Here is a 17,300-nt window from a genome sequence, read left to right on the forward strand (position 1 = left end):
AACTCTAGGGGTATTTAGCTATGTACATGATGATGTGTGATAATAGAATTATTCGTCCTTCTTTTCTTCTTTCTTTGTTGATTTCTTACCACCACCTCTCTTCTTCTTAGGAGCGTCAGCTGCTTTTTGTCTCTTTTCGTGAGAGTTATTACTTGTTCTAGATGACTTGGTTGCTTCTCCCTTCTTGTAGTCAATATTGGCTCTTCTTCTTGTACCAGTGACAATATTTGAAGCATCAATTGAACAGGAAATCTTCTTTTCTGGATCGCTTGGCTTTTTGACCTTCTTTTGTTTCTTCACACCCTTTGTAGTTTTTTCAGTACTTGGTGTTTCTTCTTCAGAAGCACTAGCAGCTTCCTTTTCTTCTTTCTTATTCTTCTTGGCAGCAGGCATTTTGTTGGTGGTGATCAATCCGATAAACAAACACAATGAGTGTAGTGATTGAGGTTTTTTTTTTGAGTATTAAGAGCTACTTCGCGATTGACGAGTTTAACGGTTTTTACAATTTACCAAGCCTTTGACCGTTACAAAAAAAAGGTGTCTCCAAATGTTCAACACAAACTGCCCTTAGGAAGAACCAAGCGTAAAATACAGTTTCCAAAAATTTGAAGCTCTTCACTGTTGTGAATGAATCAGAGCAAGATGAACCATCAGACATCATCTAGATGAGATCTAACTGTGTAATTATGATACAGATAGTTATCTTTGATCGGAGGGATTATATTAATTGATAATAATAATTATATTTAATAGTGATTAAATGTTGTTAATAATTAACTAACATGGCAATTTTGATGAACAATCTCTTCTCATTAATCAATATATTAAATTAGAAATGGATATTAGACAGTTCTATCACATATTTCATCAGCCGGCACTTTGATAAAGGGAGATTGAATGTGCCACTTCTCCTATCAATAGTTGTCTAATGATTCATCTCTTCGCGTTAGTTGGATTAATCTATTTGAGTGCGATTGACTATGAAAGCACAGATACCAACACAACTTCTATCATCAATTGTTGTTTGTATGGGTAGAGATTGTATTTATCTCAAGAAAAAGACTTAACAAGAAACATCTATTATCATTGCAATAATAATAATATTATCAAATTGATAAAGAGGAAGTTAGAATTAAATCTTCATCATCAAATCCTTTATTCTCTCTTGGAAGGAGTAATAATAGTATTAATATTAATAACAATAATAGGAAAAACACAAAGGAGAGGAAATAATGTCCTCCTCATCTCTAGTACTGAATTCCATAGAGGAATCTGGAAGAAATATTACACTGGATGAATTTAGAACATCGATTTCTTCACCACATGTTGGCACGCCTGGAGAAGGAATGGATATTTCCATTCACTTCTCAATGGAACCAGTAGTTAAAACAACACCCGCTCATGTCTATGCCCTTAGTGACGGTGAAGGATCCATTACAGAGAGACATTTTCCTTCGTCTCCTCTTTCTACATCAAGTAGTCATGTAAAACGAGTTTCTAAAACTCTCGTTGCTCTTTCTAAATGTATACTAGTGAATGGTAATAACAACAATGTTTCTTCCCCTAGCTCACCAACTAAAAAGGAGCAATTGAATGGAAGTTTCTATGCTGATAATGATTGTGTTATTGTAGTTCCTCCAGGATCTGTTGCTGAGTCTTTCAATTCATTGAGTCCTCGTGCTCCAGAACTATCACCAATATTGTCGAGTAGTGGTAACATTGATGCTAAACTGGTGATTGATAGACTTACTGAAATGATTAAAAATAATGAAATGCCCTCAACGAGAAAAGTGACACCTCAAACATATTCCTGCCCAAGCTCTCCAAAGTCTCCTTGCTCTGACTCTTGTAGTACATTCAGTCAGGACGATGATTGTGATGGTACTCTCATTGGACCGAGTGTTATACAATGTATTACTAATGAAATGTTATGGCCTCAACACTCTTTTTGTTCCTTATGCCATTTAGCGGCCAAGTATAATAGTGTAGAAGTTTTGGGATGGTTAAAGGATTGTTGTTGTGATGAGGAATGTACTGGTAGCCATTCAACTACTACTGAAATGCTTGTAGAACATACGGTTCCAACTCCTGTCGATGCGTCAGCTGTTCAATCTGTCTCCCCTTACTCTATCAACGATTGTCAGTCACCACTCTCAGGCAAGCCAACTCCAACAAATGATACTTTTTCTACTAACTCTGTAATTTCCAACACTACCTCTTATATGTCTGGTCATTTTCATAATAATGATCATCAACATAATTCCTCTTCATCGCCTTCTCATCAAGCTCACCACTCTAATAGCTGTTTGAATAGACAGAGAGAGTTATGGAGTATTGTAGATAATCAGTCCTCATCACCATTAATGTATGCCGTTCATTCAGGATCTCATGATGCTTCCGTTTTTCTTTGTTCTCAGCCAACTGTACAGAATCAACTCAATTTTACACGAGATAAGTTTGGAAATCTTCCCATTGTTCTAGCATTGAAAAAGAGAGATTTTGAGTTGTGTGACATTCTTCAATTATTTGGAGCCAAGATAGATACTATAGGTGGAGTTCAATTGGGAGAAAGTTTACTTCATTCTGCTTTGAGAGAAAGAGATGTGACTACAGCCGAATATTTAATAAGAAAGAATCCAAAAATTATACTGAAGAAAAATCAAAGAGATGAAATCCCATTATTTAGATGTCTTACAGATAATAGACCTACCAGTGTGAATAAGCTAATTACCATTAGTCTTCCTGGAGATTCTCAAAAATCTCCCAGTCTTAGATCGAATAGGGTTTCAATTAGAGAGACTCATAAGGTTGGAGAGCACTCTCTTGCACTTTCTCAATTTTTGCAGAAATCAACCGAGTGGATTGATATCGAGCTCATTGAAAAGTCAATCAGCTCTAAAAATTCGTTTGGAAGAAACTTACTTTTGGAGGCTGTTGCAATCAATGATGTTGACTCGACTAAGGTGATTTGTGAGTTTATCAGCCAAAACTATTCTTCATTTGAAACACAAAGCAATTCAAAAAGAGTCAAATCTTACGAGGACATTATTTTAGATACAGATAAGATTTACTTTATGAATATAATTCAAACAGCAGTTTCTTCAAGCTTACAAGTTATACAGAACAGAAGAGAGGAATTTTTATATGTATTTGCTGGATTGAAATGGTTGATAGACTGGTTAGATAGCATGTTTAATCAACCATTCAGCACAATATCTTTGCATGGTATGTTGGCCTTCAAAGATTCGAGAGGGTTAACTGCTTTTGATATGGCGAGTAAGGATAAGGAATCTTGTGCGTTCAGTACAATAATGTCTCAATTTCTTGTTGAGACAGAATCAAGGTGGAAACCAACCAAAGCACAACACCAATCAATGGTTCTTACAAAACGACGTTCATCTATTAGTTTATCTGCCAAAAGTACTTCCTCAACTCCCAACAGTCCTTCTTCTCCATCAAGTGGTGGACTATTCTCAAAGCTCAAATCTAAATTTCACAAGCACACATCTTCAAGGCAGTTAAAATAAACAATATTAGATTTTGCTCAAGTCAACTTCTGCTAGAATTCCCAAATGGTCCGAGACAAGAATTTCCGAACCATTCTCCAATTTGGTTTTCCACTCAATAAGTTTGTAGGATAACTTGTCATCATTTGTTTGTTTTGGTACTGTAACTAGCACTCTATCCAAACATTCATCTTTGTGAGTTTCTGGATGTGTAGATCTATCACCCAAAACATCTCTAAATTCATATTTTTCATGGTATTGACTACACACTCTTTCATTCAATTTTCCCATAATTTCCTCATAGAAAGGATCTGATCTCGAACAAATATTGAAATCACCAGCAATTACAATAGACTGCTTTTCATGTTTGTTTTTTAAAAAGCTTGGCATGGTACATTCTCTAACAAATGTTGTGAGCTCATCAAGTTGACCTCTTCTAACTTCTGTATCGTGTGCATCCATATGAAGAGTGAAAAGAAAGATAATTCCTTCTTGTGGATGTCTCACTTTTGTGAACAAAATTCCTTTAGCAGTGACATAATCATTCCACGAAGCATTTTGAAAAACATAATTCTTACATGTCATGATTGGAAATTTACTCAAAATAACCAATCCAGAATCTTGACACATTGGTGATGGATCATCACTAATGGCCACATGATAATTCAATTTCAATGCCTTCTTCACCAATGTTGAGTGATAGGAATTACTAAACATTTCCATCCAAACATTTCCAAATCTAAAAACTTCTTGCAAACAAACAAAATCAAATTCTGGACAAATAAATTGTTTAGGAACAGGTCGTGTAGGAGTCTTTCGTATTGCTTTTCCATTATTATTCTTCGGAAGAGTTTTTTCCGATTGACTTTCATCATCTGTTATTTTCACAGTACATCCCTCCTCTTTCAACTTTTGCATAAATCCTTCGGTTCTTTCCTGTTTGTGTGGAGGTGGTGCTTTACGGATCGCCAAGGAATTGATGAGCCATAAATTCTGTGTGAGTACTTTCATTTTTTTTAATTTGGTTTTTAGAATCACATTGTAAACAAGTTCATTATTTCAATAATTTAAATAATTATTGAGTTTAGTGTATTATAATTATGTGAAAGAGCTAATAAATTTAGGGATAGATAATGTATCTGGTCCATGATGAATCATCAGTATTCTTTTCATAGACAATTCTGTCAGCCATTCTGTGAAGACCTTCCTGATAGAATTCGAAACGTGTTGGTTTGACAATGTATCCACACCAATAATCTGGACATTCTGATAAATCCTTATGGGAATTTTCTTCAAACTTCTCCCACATGCCTTCTCTTCCCATTTCACATCGATCTGATTGAGGACATGTGTTAATATTAACTCGATATTCTGGAACTTCATTCTTATAATTTTCAATGACCTTTTCTCTGGAAACTTGATGGGCAATTCCTTCAACTCTGACTTGTCTAATAATTGGCAATGTAAACATAAAATTGAGAGCTACCTTATTATTTGTCTGAATATCAATTCCCTTTCTTGATTGACCATTCGTAAAGAATGTAAATCCTTCATCATTAATTTCCTTACAAATAATCTTTCTACTCGAAGGTTGCAAACTTTGTGCATTACAAGTAACAAAATCAGCCGAAATATTAGCAATCATCAATTTTGTAAGCATGGATTGCTTTTCAATAATTCCATTCGATTCGGAAATGTTCATATTTTGTTTAATAAAATCATTACTCAAACCCAACCAATACTTGTACTTTCCAATCGGATCCTGACTATAAACATCTTGATCTTCATTATTCAATGGAATTTGATTTTTCCATTCATCGGCACTCGATAAAAATCCAAGCGTTAAGCCACGTGGAAGATTGGTCTGATTCATTTTTTTTTTGATTTTACAATGAAGCATAGTTGTGGTTACTTTGTGCTGTGTGGTTACTGTTAAGTTTGTTAATGAGGAACGAATGAAGAGAAGGTTCGGATGTTACCTTATTAGTAGATAATTTACAGTTCTTAATAAGATATGAATCCGATGCAACTCTATGTGTTGTGGAATTTTGAAATTTGTCTGTATTCATTAATATTCCTGATAAGAAATGCTCTTTTTAAATTGATTGATTCATATTACATTCATACTACATGGTGTATGTAACATTTTCTCCAGATTCCATTTCAAAAAAAATGTTTAGACAAGGAAAAGTGGGTCCATTCGCTCTCAAGTTAAAATCATCATCCAGTAGAAGATTCTATTCTAATCAATTTGATAAGAATGATGAAATTACTTATTCACTCTATGAACAAGGAATTAAAATCAAACATTGGACTTGCCTTCCAGCTAATCGGAGTATTCCATTTGCTGAGATAAAGGAAATTGTCATTCCAAATTATAGTGCACGAAGTAATAATTCATATTTGTGTGCGATAGCAAAGTATGATAGGGAGATTTATGAGGTGAGAACTCGATTGAATGAAATTTATTCACTTTCACCAAGAACATGTTTGGAATTACCTCAATTTAGCAAGTGGTATAAGATTTTTACAGAACGCCAAATTCCAATTTATGATCAAGGATCTGATTGCATTTGGAAAGATATTAACAAACCATTTCTTTTTGATAAAAAGGTCACAATAAGTGAAAATATTGAATTATTACATGAGCATTACAAAATTCCAAAACAAGAATTGAAAGAATTATATGAAAAAATTGAAAATCCAATGAATGAGTATGTGAAATTGAATATTGAGAAGTTCTGCACTCCCCTCTATTCAGATCTTTACATAAAAAAGGAATGGATTGAGTTGGGATTTTCAGATACATTGGCAGCCATGCAAAGTTCAGAATTTAATCAATTTGCTATTGAGTTTACTCTTAAATATGAGGATAGATCAAATTGGAAGATTGTAAATGGTGTTAATGTTTTATAAACCATGTTAATGAGATTATTCTTAAATATTTTTACATCATGTAAGGTCGCAATTCAACAACTTTCGGATATTGATAAAAGGGAGGATAATTCGGACTGTTTGATATCCTTACAATCAATTTATTCGAAATAGAATTGAGAAAATAGAAGAAACAATACTTGGTTAATAAATTATTTAATTGGTGCCTTTGTACAAAATTTAAATCTCTTTACTCATCAGTATATTTGGAAGGTGAAAAGAATGAAAATATTTCCTCATTCATTAAATAAAAGTTTCTATTATCATAAACTTCCATCATTATTTTAGAAAATGCTTCTGATCTTTGTTTGATAATTTCATCAGTTTTCCAATTGATTAATGAATCCCATTTTTCCTTTTCTGGAAAAGTTAATGTTTCATTATTATATACAATTTGTCCTTGTTTCAATCCAACCATTCTATCAAACAATTCCTTGAAATGAGTATATCTTCTCCTCAGTGTATAGGAAACAATTTCCTTCTCCAACAAGTAACTCACTTTCACCAAATAATAAACCGAATGTTGATTGGAAAAGAATGAAAATCCATCTCCTTCACTGCCACCCATCTTTTCAGTTCCTGCAACTTGAAACGATTGGAAATTTTGAATCTTTCTCTGTAAATCATTACCTCCAACTACTGATGGAGTAGATAGGGACCCTCCGATGGAAATACTTGTCGTGTTGTTGTTGGCAGTAGTACTACCTTGAGAAGCCAATGTTGTTGTTGATGAGGATGTCTCATCCTGTAAAGGAATATTAACAATAACTGATGAAGAATCTTCTTGGGGCATCATTTTTTGATTTTTTTTGAGTTTTAGTTTTTCAAAGTTTTCTGAGGGAAGAGAAATCGAACGCTCGGGGTTGATGTTTTAGTCCGATTATGGCGATTGATTATTAATCCTGTAGTGCGGTTCATTGAGTGAGTGGATTCGTGTTTTTGCATGTGCTGTTGTGAGGATTGTAATGATGGAGGGGATTTACGGTTAATTTCTTCAAAAATTGGATATTGAGCTCAGTACTGAGGTTTGTTGTTTACAATGTTTGTAAAAACATGTTAATTTATTTCCTACCATGAATCACTCACTTCAAAATAAAGCATAAAAACTTTAGGAATTCCAATATATCTGTGTTCTTCTCTAAATCCACCTCCATAAGAATTGTAACTAAAATAAAACTTGAAACTTTGTAAAGTAGTTGGATTGATATTGCAATCATTTCTCAAAATTTCCTTCAATCTTGCAAACCATTCAAACTTTTCAAACTCTTCCAAAGTATTCACTTCCACCAGATCGGATTTATCACCAAAATCTCTGTTCATAATCTTACCCAAACTTTCTGCATTAAATTTTGTAAAATTGGTAACTTCTCCTTCTCTCAAATCAAAGAATTTAGTGATTTTATCGTTTGTGTTCATCACTGTTGGATTTTCTTCTTGAATTTGTGAGAGGTGATGATAAAGTGATTGCGACATTTTTTTTAAAGTTTTTTTGCAATTAGATGAACTTGGGAACAGGAATCAAAATGATGTTCAAGTGATAAATTTATTGAAATCAAATTGATTGATTGGAGAATGAGAGAATTTTTTGTACACAATGAAAAGAAGACGAGTTTATTGTCGATTTTGAAGTGTTGTTTTAGTTTACATTTCAAAGGTTTCTCTGTGAATGTGAAAATGAACACCACTTTCTTTGGCAACTTTTCTGGAGGCATTGTAGACATCGATATTCATTTGATTTGGACCACAAACAATGATTGCAGCGCTGTTATCAAAGCATCCAACTGTTTCTGATATTAAAGTGAGATATTCTACAAAGTTAGGTCTTGAATTATAGTGAACTCGATTATTGTAAGCATCTGATGAGTTGATTTTCAAAGAATTTGATGCAGAAGAGGTTACGTAAAAGGATTGTTTCACATTCGAATACCTTTCGAGTAGTGATGGGAACATAGTCATGAGGTTTTCATCTTTCATTGTCCAAATAACAAAGATATTCTTTTGTAATGCGTGTTTTGAGTTATTGGTCAACTCTTCAAATATTGCATTAATTGGAGTCACTCCAATTCCACCAGCAATCAATACAACATTCGAATAAGAATTGACATCAAGAGATAACTTTCCATAAGGACCTTCAACTCGTGCAAATATTGATGAAGCACAACATTTTCTCTTGACTGCAAAATCTGCAACATCTTTCGACCATCCCTTTCCATTATTTTTCACATGGCAAGTAAATTCAACGCTCTGAGGTAGCTTTTCATAGCTGCTGATTGTTAATGGATGTGATTGGAAGAGTGAAACTCCTGGAATGCAAACATGGACAAACTTGGCCATTCCCAAGCTTTCAGTTGACCACATGCCAAGGTTTGATTTCTCAAAAACAATCTTTGTCACTTGGCACTTTTCATCATATTCCATTTTGACAACCTTTGTTGGAAGAACATAACCAAAAACGAAACGAAGTAAATAGTCAACTAGTAGCAAACCGATCGCAACACCAAGAACTGGCAATGTTCTTTCCCAACCTCTTGCATGAATTGAAGAGAAAACCAAAACAACAGGAGCCAAGATGACATGAACAACCTTGAATAGTTCCCAACACTTTCGTCTGATTATTTCAATTGAGAATAAACTCATAATGACCATGGCAATCCATGCTATTGTTCCAAACAAGATATATCCATTAGCTCTCACACTGACAAGTCTTTCCAGATTTCCTTTCATTCCCATTGGTATGGCCATGAATATTCCATGGAGTGTGGTTACAAGGAGAGTCAACAAGGAACACCACTTGTGATATTTGATTGCTCTTTCGAAAGAGATACCAAATATAAAGACAAATGCTGAGTATCTTGTGATTGGTAGGATGGTTGTTGTAAGAGTAATGACACTTGCGTAACCAAACGCTTTCCCAATTTTGGATAAAATTGGTGAAGAGTTGTTGAAATAGCCGAAACAAAACCAGACAGAAGTAAGCATGAGATGAATGATAATGAGTGTAATTTCACCAATGGTCAACTCTAAAATGGGATTCAACCACGAACCAATAAATTCGTTTCTAATCAAATTTGAAAATTTTGTGTGAAAAACTAAACTGATGAAGAAGTTCTTTTCCTTCCTTGAAATGAACACATAGGACATTCCAGCTAGGGTCATTAAAAGTGCCACAGAACCTGTTGCAATCAGATGGAACTGTATCAATGGTTGTTTAATCAAGTTTAGGATACCAACATGAGTCATTAAATTAATGTTGAATTGACCATATGAAGAATGAACTTTTGTGACATCAATTGAGTTGGAATTGATTGCCCAACTTATTCCCACAGTTGCATTTCTTATTGGTTTGTCTGCCAGAACATCACCTGTATCAACCTTTCGAATAAATTTCAATGTAGTTACCCCATTCACAAATGAACCTGTGACTTGCAAAATATCATTGGTACCTCCAAATATCGAATCATTCTTTGGAATTGATTTACCAGGCATCCAATCATCATAAAGAATTGGCAAATTATTCTCCTGGTCAAAGAATCCAATAAAACAATCGGCTTGATTCATTCCAGTCTTGTTAAAATCTAAACCAATCGAAAGCCATCCACGAGTTTTAGCCACTATGGCCATCTCGATAATGTCATCACCTTGTATAATTCCTGTTTGCTGAGTGTGAAATTTCCAATAGAAACTTAGCATATCTGTTTGGACACTTGATGGATATTCATTGGTAGACACAGTGATAGTGTTCATGTCTGAGAGGATGTTTGCAATGAGCATGCATAGTGATATGAGAAGGAGGACTAATTGTTGAACATTCCATGAAAGATTTCTTCTGCAACTTGTAGATGACATTGTGTTGTTTCGTATGGTTTTGTTTGGGTTTTTTCAAAGTGGAGTAATGATATTAAAGGGTCAAAAAACCAAATTCTTTTTTAATAAGAATGCAATAAACTAAAGCTTTCGTCTGGAGAATTTAAACAATTTTCACAGATTTTGAGAATTGTAAGGAGGCCGCTTTTGTAATTCCTCCAGATTTTTAGATGGATTTTTGTTGAGTGGAAATATTGAGTTGTTACTAGAGGCATGAAAGTTCTACAAATGGAGTTCCATGATTATTAAATAAGTTGTAGAAACTGTATTCGAAATTCTAAGTTTGGACAAAAAGTGTTTCGTGCAAGTTACATGGTCATAAATTAAACCTAACTGGGATTCATACGGATTCCATGGTATTGAAATTTCCTTAATGGGAAGTCTACAGTTTGTTTGTCAACTATGAGTACGGACTGCATGACAAGGTCAACTTACAATTGGTTCCTCAACACTTTTAAACAAATTCCATTTTATTAATCACAAAGCTTACAATCTAACATGTTTCAGTGCACAAAATAATCTCTGTCAGAAAAATAAGCTTACTGGTACAGTTATATCTGCATACCAAATCAATTAATTTGGACGGTTGATATAGAACACAATTATGAGAGAACCAATAGAAAGTATGAATATTTGCAAGACCAGATACACAAATCCATTTAGAATTTTAAAAAGATATTTTCTGTTTATCCGACTACACACCAATAAATACGAAAATAATGAGCTTTATTCTACACGCGCAATATATGATGTAAACAACTTTGACATCATACCCATTCCACTTGAACTGTTTCAAAGAAATTTCATGAAATGCATACAGTCTTTTAAGAATTCAAGTTTGACGCCTCCTGTCCCTTTACCAATTTTAACCTGTAATTTGCACAAACCTAAATGGTACTTTTTGAGATAATTAAAAATGTGTCCTTGGATACGGTTAGAAAATAGGAAACCCATGCCATTTCATTTTCATGAATACTATAAAGGTTTTTTATAATGGAGTTTTAAAAGTAATTCAAGTTTGGACAAAAAGTGTTTCGTGTAAGTTACATGATCATAAATTAAACCTAACTGGGATTCACACGGATTCCATGGTATTGAAATTTCCTTACTGGGAAGTCTACTGTTTGTTTGTCAACTGAGTACGGACTGCATGACAAGGTCAACTTACAATTGGTTCCTCAACAATTTTAAACAAATTCCATTTTATTAATCACATAGCTTACAATCTAACATGTTTCAGTGCACAAAATAATCTCTGTCAGAAAAAAAAGCTTACTGGTACAGTTATATCTGCATACCAAATCAATTAATTTGGACGGTTGATATAGAACACAATTATGAGAGAACCAATAGAAAGTATGAATATTTGCAAGACCAGATACACAAATCCATTTAGAATTTTAAAAAGATATTTTCTGTTTATCCGACTACACACCAATAAATACGAAAATAATGAGCTTTATTCTACACGTGCCATATATGATGTAAACAACTTTGACATCATACCCATTCCACTTGAACTGTTTCAAAGAAATTTCATGAAATGCATACAGTCTTTTAAGAATTCAAGTTTGACGCCTCCTGTCCCTTTACCAATTTTAACCTGTAATTTGCACAAACCTAAATGGTACTTTTTGAGATAATTAAAAATGTGTCCTTGGATACGGTTAGAAAATAGGAAACCCATGCCATTTCATTTTCATGAATACTATAAAGGTTTTTTATAATGGAGTTTTAAAAGTAATTCAAGTTTACAACCGGATGACATCCAGGTTACAATAAAATTAAAAAAAAATGAAACAAGCAATCAAGCAACTCATTCGCACTTCCAAATCTTGTAAATTTTCTCCTCTTGCATCTACAAGTACATGCTTGTCAAGTACAGTGTCGATGACATCATCATCATTGAATAATATTTCTCGCAATTTTCATTCCGATCTTATTCATGAAGCCTTGCAAGAAAATTCCGAACAAGCACAAAAAACAACACACTATGCTACAACATCACTCGGAAAAACAACCAAAACACCAACAATATTCTATCAACGATCACCTGAGGAATGGGTTAAATTATTTAAATTGAGACAAGAATATGGAATTATTGGTCATATGGGATTTAGAATTGTAGATATTCCAAAAGGTGAGTTTGAATTAAAATTATATTGATGGAAGTTTGTTAAATATTGGTGGAAAAAGAGGGTGAATTGATTGCTGAAATGACAGCTTCTCAATTCCACATGGCTCCAAATCAATACATGCATGCTGCTTCGATTGTGTTTTTGGCTGATACTGCTGCTGGATTTGGATGCTATTGTAATTTACCAAGTACACATCACAAATTTACAACAATTGAATTGAAATCCAATTTTATTTCATCATCAAAGGTTGGAAAACGTGTGGTTTGTAGAGCTCAATTAGTTCATGCTGGTAAATCAACTCAAGTGTGGGATGCTCTTGTTTTTGAAGATGAATTGGATAGTGGAAAATTGATGGCTACCTTTAGATGCACCCAAATTGTAATGGATTCTAGAGATAAACAATAACAGAGCAGCTCAGTTTGAAAATAAATCAATAGAAACCAGATTATTGAAACAGGTAATCTAATTCAATAGTAAGATTTTAAGGAAGTGCATGGCTACGGCCATATCACGATGAAAGCACCTCATCCCGTCCGATTTGAGAAGTTAAGCATCGTCGAGCCACATCAGTACTGAGGTTGGAGACAACTTGGGAACCTGTGGTGCTGTAGTCTTTTTACTTCATAGTCAATAGTCAACCAATAAATGATGTGCAAGGTTTTTTACAAAATAAAAAAAATGTCTTTACAACCTCTCAAAGAAACCATCACAATAGGACTTATAGGGGATTATTCTTATTTTGCTGAACGATTTTTCAAGCAATTTAAACTAATTTCAAAATCCAGAACCATCAATTTCGATCACATTGTTTCCGATACGAGTAAATTAATTCAATTTGTGAGCATTGCACCTTTTCAATGCTCCATCACAAATATGAACAAGGCTTTGGTAGTCTCGGATTATGCTATTATAATTGTAGGAACTAATGTTGATGAGGATATCATGAAAAAACGATTAGTAGATTGTATTCGAATGGTGAATTATTCGTTAATGGATAGAATTTTATTGGTGGTGGATGATTATAGGAATGGTAAATATGATGATGATAGAGGTTACGATTGGATTAGAGAAGTGATTAGAAAGGAATCAATGGTTGAATTTACCTATGATATATTATATTGGAATTCATTTGACAAATTAAATGATTGGATCAAGTCGTTGCCTGTTAAAAAGGATATTGAACGATTGGCTTCTCAACCTGTAAGAGTGCGAATGTTGCAAACTGTTTATGCTTATGGTAGAAAGTATAGGCAGTTTAGTTATTGTCTTTTTAAAGTATTAAGTGGAATAGTTCATCAAGGTCAGGACATTTGTTTTAATACCAACAATGGAGAAAAAAAATTTAAAGTGAATGGCCACTATAATTACTCAGCTCTATCTAATAATATTGAAAGGCCAAAAGTATTTCTACCAGGTCAAATATTCTGTGTTGCCAATTGTTTAATGGAATTGATTCCTGAAGATAGTTGTACGGAGTATAAACACTTTATTAGTGGAAATTACTACTCTGAAATGACCAAGAAAATTAAGGTAGACTCTTTTTGGATTGAATATACTCATTTCGGCTCAAACAATATCAGTAAGGAAATATTTGTAAATAGAATATGTTTGATTTTTTGCAACTCGAAACTATGTGGACGAATAGAACGAATAAAAAATTCTGAAGGAAAGGGAATGAGAATTGAGATTAAGGTGTTTGACAGGGTTCAATCAGGGCACGACAGGTTATTTTCTCAACATGGCTTCCTAACAACATTCGAAAAGAGTTTCCAATTTGGAAGGGTTTTACTAGGTAATAGAAAGGAAATGATTGGCTTTGGAAAAGTAATATCAGTAATTTATCAAGACATGGACACGAATACCTTGCTTATTGAACATCCCATAAGCTTATTTTCAAAAATTCCAAAGCACTTAAAAGATATTCATATTGTGTAATGTTATTATCTAAGAGTTAATTAAGCCAAAAGGATTTGCCAGCGGTGGGGTTCGAACCCACGAACCCATTCGGGATAAGATCTTAAGTCTTACGCATTTGACCACTCTGCTACGCGGGCTGGTGATAACGAATAATTTTTCTATTTCAAACACACACGATCTAGGATAAAGGTTTTGATTTTCATAATTATCCCTTTAATAATTTACAAAAGTTGCTTTTCTCTTTGTCTTTGGTGGAGGTTTAACACTAAATGACGAAACTGCATTCTTTCCATATTGATAAGTCGCATATTCCTCTAGCTCATTACTATCCCACAATTCATCGTTATCGTCATCATGCTCCTCTTTTTGACAACCTACAATCTGCCCCACTTTTAAGAATAATTGTCTATAGATAGTATCCAATAATTCAAAATGATGAAACGACTCATCGATTCCATCATATCCAACTGGCTCATAACCAATATCAAATACACTCTGCATGTTACTCACAATATACTTTGAATTGTTCTTGTAGAAATTACTCCCAATTGCATGATCATTTCTATTCATATGGTATTTTAAATTGTTGATTAGCACATAACCTTTATCCGTTAGTGAAAATTTAAGAACTACAGGAAATCCACAATAGGAAAAGATAATGCATTCAGTTTCTTTCAGATCTTGTGAGAGTAAATAAACCCAACAGTGGGCATTAATTATTTTGAATTCAATGTCACATATATCCATAAATTTGACACTTTCAAAATCTTGCAATAAATATTTCATTTCATTTGCCTCATTGACTTTCCTTACCATCTCCTTCAAGTATTTCACATTATTCTTCTTTCTACTATTAAAAGAAGCGAATATGTCCCCAATTTTAGAATATTTTCCTCGTTCACCAGGTGTTTTATAAACCTTGATGAGTAAGTTCAATAATTCAACATGACTTTTCAAATTATTCACAAGAGAAGGTCCTCTAATGTTGCTCCTGTCAGTGCTAGTATTAAACTCAAAGCCTAAACTCAACAAAATTCTCAGCCTTTCCTTCGCATCATTGTTTAATTGGAAGAAATGATGTAAATAGTCCCTTGCAAAATTTTCATCACGACAAATGGTAAACCAGTGTTTGTTTACGAGTTGGATGCTGGCTAGTTGATATGGGCAGAGGTAGAGAAACAGCATTTGTAGCAAATCGTCATAGAGTGGATGGCGGAGTAATGACATTTTTTTTTAAAATGTTTATTTTTTGGAAGAGTTTACAATATCCATCACGAACTGGATAATTAGCATCGAGAAAAAAGACTTTATTAATTATTCTAAATTAATATTAAAATATTTCATAGCAAGTTAAATAATAAACGAGGAAAATTATTCTGTTAAGAAGATTTTTGCGGTCTCATAGTTTACAGGGCAACCATATATGGAATTGACTCATTTGGAAGGATAATGGAAGAAATAATAGAAAGTACAGTTTATAGATATTACTTTACAATCTCAACGTTTTTCAAGCTGTTTACTATCAACTGGTTAATAGATGGCCAGCTTTTTGGAATCTTATTCGAAACTCACATCAACACTAAAATAAGGTGGCATTGCCCTTCAAATATTGTTTTCACTTGGGTTGTCAAGTTAAGTTCTAATTACAACAGAAATATATGTTTCAGGCATGGGGGAAATGTGGAGTTTTGTCTGAGAATGCTCTGGAAGAATCTAGAAAAAAATGTCAGACAATACAAATCTTGTAGCAGACGACATGTTAACAAGTTATGGTACCTCTACATGTAAAGGTATGGATGGACATACCCAGAAGAGAAGGAGAATACTGCAGTCTAATTCATTTCTGGATTCACTACTTTGTCAGTTTTTTGGTATTTCACATGCAATATTTATTGTGAAAACATGTGCCACAAAGAAGAGATTCACACAATTCATCAAGTACTTGATAAGACTCTTTCTATTTCTCATCTTTTTTGGAGTTTCTTCAATGATTGGTAAGATAGTCACCATGGTATTCGTTGTGCCAAGAGTTGATGTGCATGCACCACCTGCTTCTGATATTTTACTGGATACTTTTTCACATGCAAATCCTCAAGCATTCAAAGCAACAGAAATCATGACAGCTTGTTTGGTTTTTCTACTGGTTATCATTAGTGTTGTGCATGGAAGGGAGAGGAGTTTTATTCTGTATAGATTCTTGTTTATTAGTGGAACCCTAATCAATTTGAGAACTCTATGTATTAGTATAACAACATTTAGTATTCCGTCGAGGGAGCTCTCTCATCAGTGCTCCAAACTCCAAGAGCTGACTCAAGACAAGTTGTTGTGGAAATCTGTTAACTTTTTCGAGTTTAGTGAAACATGTGGTGATTATGTCTTCTCTGGACATGCCACAGCACTCATCATTGTAGCATGGTTTGTTTGGTATTATGGAAGGAGTATTTCAATAGTGTCATCGAAATTCCCACCAGTGTTCAACAAGTTGATGAATTTCCTCTTGGTGAGTTTGGTGATTGTTGGATGCATGTGTATTCTGTTTGCTAAGGAACATTATTCGGTCGATGTGGTTTTAGGAGGAGTGATATCGATCATGTGGTGTATACTGTATCATTTGTTGTTGGAAGGATATAGAAGACAATGTGAGGAGAAACATGTCGGAGAGGAAATTGAGAAGTGCGGAAAATGTTCTGTACAGTTGTGTATCCATTTATGGTTTAGAATGGTAGAAGGCAATTGGAAGAAGCACGAGGATTCAGAAAGTGTTTATAATATCCTTTGATTCCTAACTATTCAAAATATCTTCAATCTAAGCCCAAAACTGCTTACTAGCATCTCTCCCAGAACCAATGAATACAAATATCAGTACACATCTCTCAAACAGTTCATAAAGCAAAAGATTTAATATAATAATTTGAAACACATGATATTTAGACAAAAACTG

The 17,300-nt window shown here is 33.8% G+C and overlaps 11 protein-coding genes and 1 non-coding gene across 12 annotated transcripts; 5 read left to right on the forward strand and 7 right to left on the reverse strand.

Moving 5' to 3' along the window:
• Nucleotides 1-48: 48 nt before the first annotated feature.
• NAEGRDRAFT_47772 (uncharacterized protein) lies at nucleotides 49-393 on the reverse strand (the record flags this gene model as incomplete). Its single annotated transcript, XM_002679351.1, has 1 exon — nucleotides 49-393. One exon carries the CDS (start codon nucleotides 391-393, stop codon nucleotides 49-51), a length of 345 nt encoding a protein of 114 aa, XP_002679397.1.
• An 839-nt stretch (nucleotides 394-1,232) lies between these two features.
• Nucleotides 1,233-4,001, forward strand: NAEGRDRAFT_79123 (ankyrin repeat-containing protein; the record flags this gene model as incomplete). The annotated part of the gene is made up of 1 exon (XM_002679231.1): nucleotides 1,233-4,001. The coding sequence occupies one exon, from the start codon at nucleotides 1,233-1,235 to the stop codon at nucleotides 3,525-3,527; it is 2,295 nt and encodes a 764-aa protein (XP_002679277.1). The 3' UTR covers nucleotides 3,528-4,001.
• Nucleotides 4,002-4,662: 661 nt separating this feature from the next.
• NAEGRDRAFT_3790 (uncharacterized protein) lies at nucleotides 4,663-5,154 on the reverse strand (the record flags this gene model as incomplete). Its single annotated transcript, XM_002679352.1, has 1 exon — nucleotides 4,663-5,154. A coding segment is annotated over one exon (492 nt), but the record flags the coding sequence as incomplete, so codon positions are not given.
• Nucleotides 5,155-5,678: 524 nt separating this feature from the next.
• Nucleotides 5,679-6,422, forward strand: NAEGRDRAFT_65577 (uncharacterized protein; the record flags this gene model as incomplete). The annotated part of the gene is made up of 1 exon (XM_002679232.1): nucleotides 5,679-6,422. The coding sequence occupies one exon, from the start codon at nucleotides 5,679-5,681 to the stop codon at nucleotides 6,420-6,422; it is 744 nt and encodes a 247-aa protein (XP_002679278.1).
• A 101-nt stretch (nucleotides 6,423-6,523) lies between these two features.
• On the reverse strand, nucleotides 6,524-7,233 carry NAEGRDRAFT_79124 (uncharacterized protein; the record flags this gene model as incomplete). Its single annotated transcript, XM_002679353.1, has 1 exon — nucleotides 6,524-7,233. The coding sequence occupies one exon, from the start codon at nucleotides 7,231-7,233 to the stop codon at nucleotides 6,631-6,633; it is 603 nt and encodes a 200-aa protein (XP_002679399.1). The 3' UTR covers nucleotides 6,524-6,630.
• Nucleotides 7,234-7,508: 275 nt separating this feature from the next.
• Nucleotides 7,509-7,913, reverse strand: NAEGRDRAFT_65579 (uncharacterized protein; the record flags this gene model as incomplete). Its single annotated transcript, XM_002679354.1, has 1 exon — nucleotides 7,509-7,913. The coding sequence occupies one exon, from the start codon at nucleotides 7,911-7,913 to the stop codon at nucleotides 7,509-7,511; it is 405 nt and encodes a 134-aa protein (XP_002679400.1).
• A 168-nt stretch (nucleotides 7,914-8,081) lies between these two features.
• NAEGRDRAFT_47775 (uncharacterized protein) lies at nucleotides 8,082-10,184 on the reverse strand (the record flags this gene model as incomplete). The annotated part of the gene is made up of 1 exon (XM_002679355.1): nucleotides 8,082-10,184. One exon carries the CDS (start codon nucleotides 10,182-10,184, stop codon nucleotides 8,082-8,084), a length of 2,103 nt encoding a protein of 700 aa, XP_002679401.1.
• Nucleotides 10,185-12,359: 2,175 nt separating this feature from the next.
• Nucleotides 12,360-12,826, forward strand: NAEGRDRAFT_4391 (uncharacterized protein; the record flags this gene model as incomplete). Its single annotated transcript, XM_002679233.1, has 2 exons — nucleotides 12,360-12,444; nucleotides 12,501-12,826. Coding segments are annotated over 2 exons (411 nt in total), but the record flags the coding sequence as incomplete, so codon positions are not given.
• Nucleotides 12,827-13,315: 489 nt separating this feature from the next.
• Nucleotides 13,316-14,377, forward strand: NAEGRDRAFT_65582 (uncharacterized protein; the record flags this gene model as incomplete). The annotated part of the gene is made up of 1 exon (XM_002679234.1): nucleotides 13,316-14,377. One exon carries the CDS (start codon nucleotides 13,316-13,318, stop codon nucleotides 14,375-14,377), a length of 1,062 nt encoding a protein of 353 aa, XP_002679280.1.
• A 36-nt stretch (nucleotides 14,378-14,413) lies between these two features.
• NAEGRDRAFT_t208 lies at nucleotides 14,414-14,496 on the reverse strand. Its single transcript has one exon. It is a non-coding gene; the product is annotated as a tRNA-Leu (tRNA).
• A 76-nt stretch (nucleotides 14,497-14,572) lies between these two features.
• Nucleotides 14,573-15,586, reverse strand: NAEGRDRAFT_47776 (uncharacterized protein; the record flags this gene model as incomplete). The annotated part of the gene is made up of 1 exon (XM_002679356.1): nucleotides 14,573-15,586. The coding sequence occupies one exon, from the start codon at nucleotides 15,584-15,586 to the stop codon at nucleotides 14,573-14,575; it is 1,014 nt and encodes a 337-aa protein (XP_002679402.1).
• Nucleotides 15,587-16,082: 496 nt separating this feature from the next.
• Nucleotides 16,083-17,138, forward strand: NAEGRDRAFT_65584 (uncharacterized protein; the record flags this gene model as incomplete). The annotated part of the gene is made up of 1 exon (XM_002679235.1): nucleotides 16,083-17,138. One exon carries the CDS (start codon nucleotides 16,083-16,085, stop codon nucleotides 17,136-17,138), a length of 1,056 nt encoding a protein of 351 aa, XP_002679281.1.
• Nucleotides 17,139-17,300: the final 162 nt, after the last annotated feature.

The sequence above is a fragment of the Naegleria gruberi genome (genome assembly GCF_000004985.1).
Source record: "Naegleria gruberi genomic scaffold NAEGRscaffold_14, whole genome shotgun sequence".
Lineage (NCBI taxonomy): Eukaryota > Heterolobosea > Eutetramitea > Acrasida > Naegleriidae > Naegleria > Naegleria gruberi.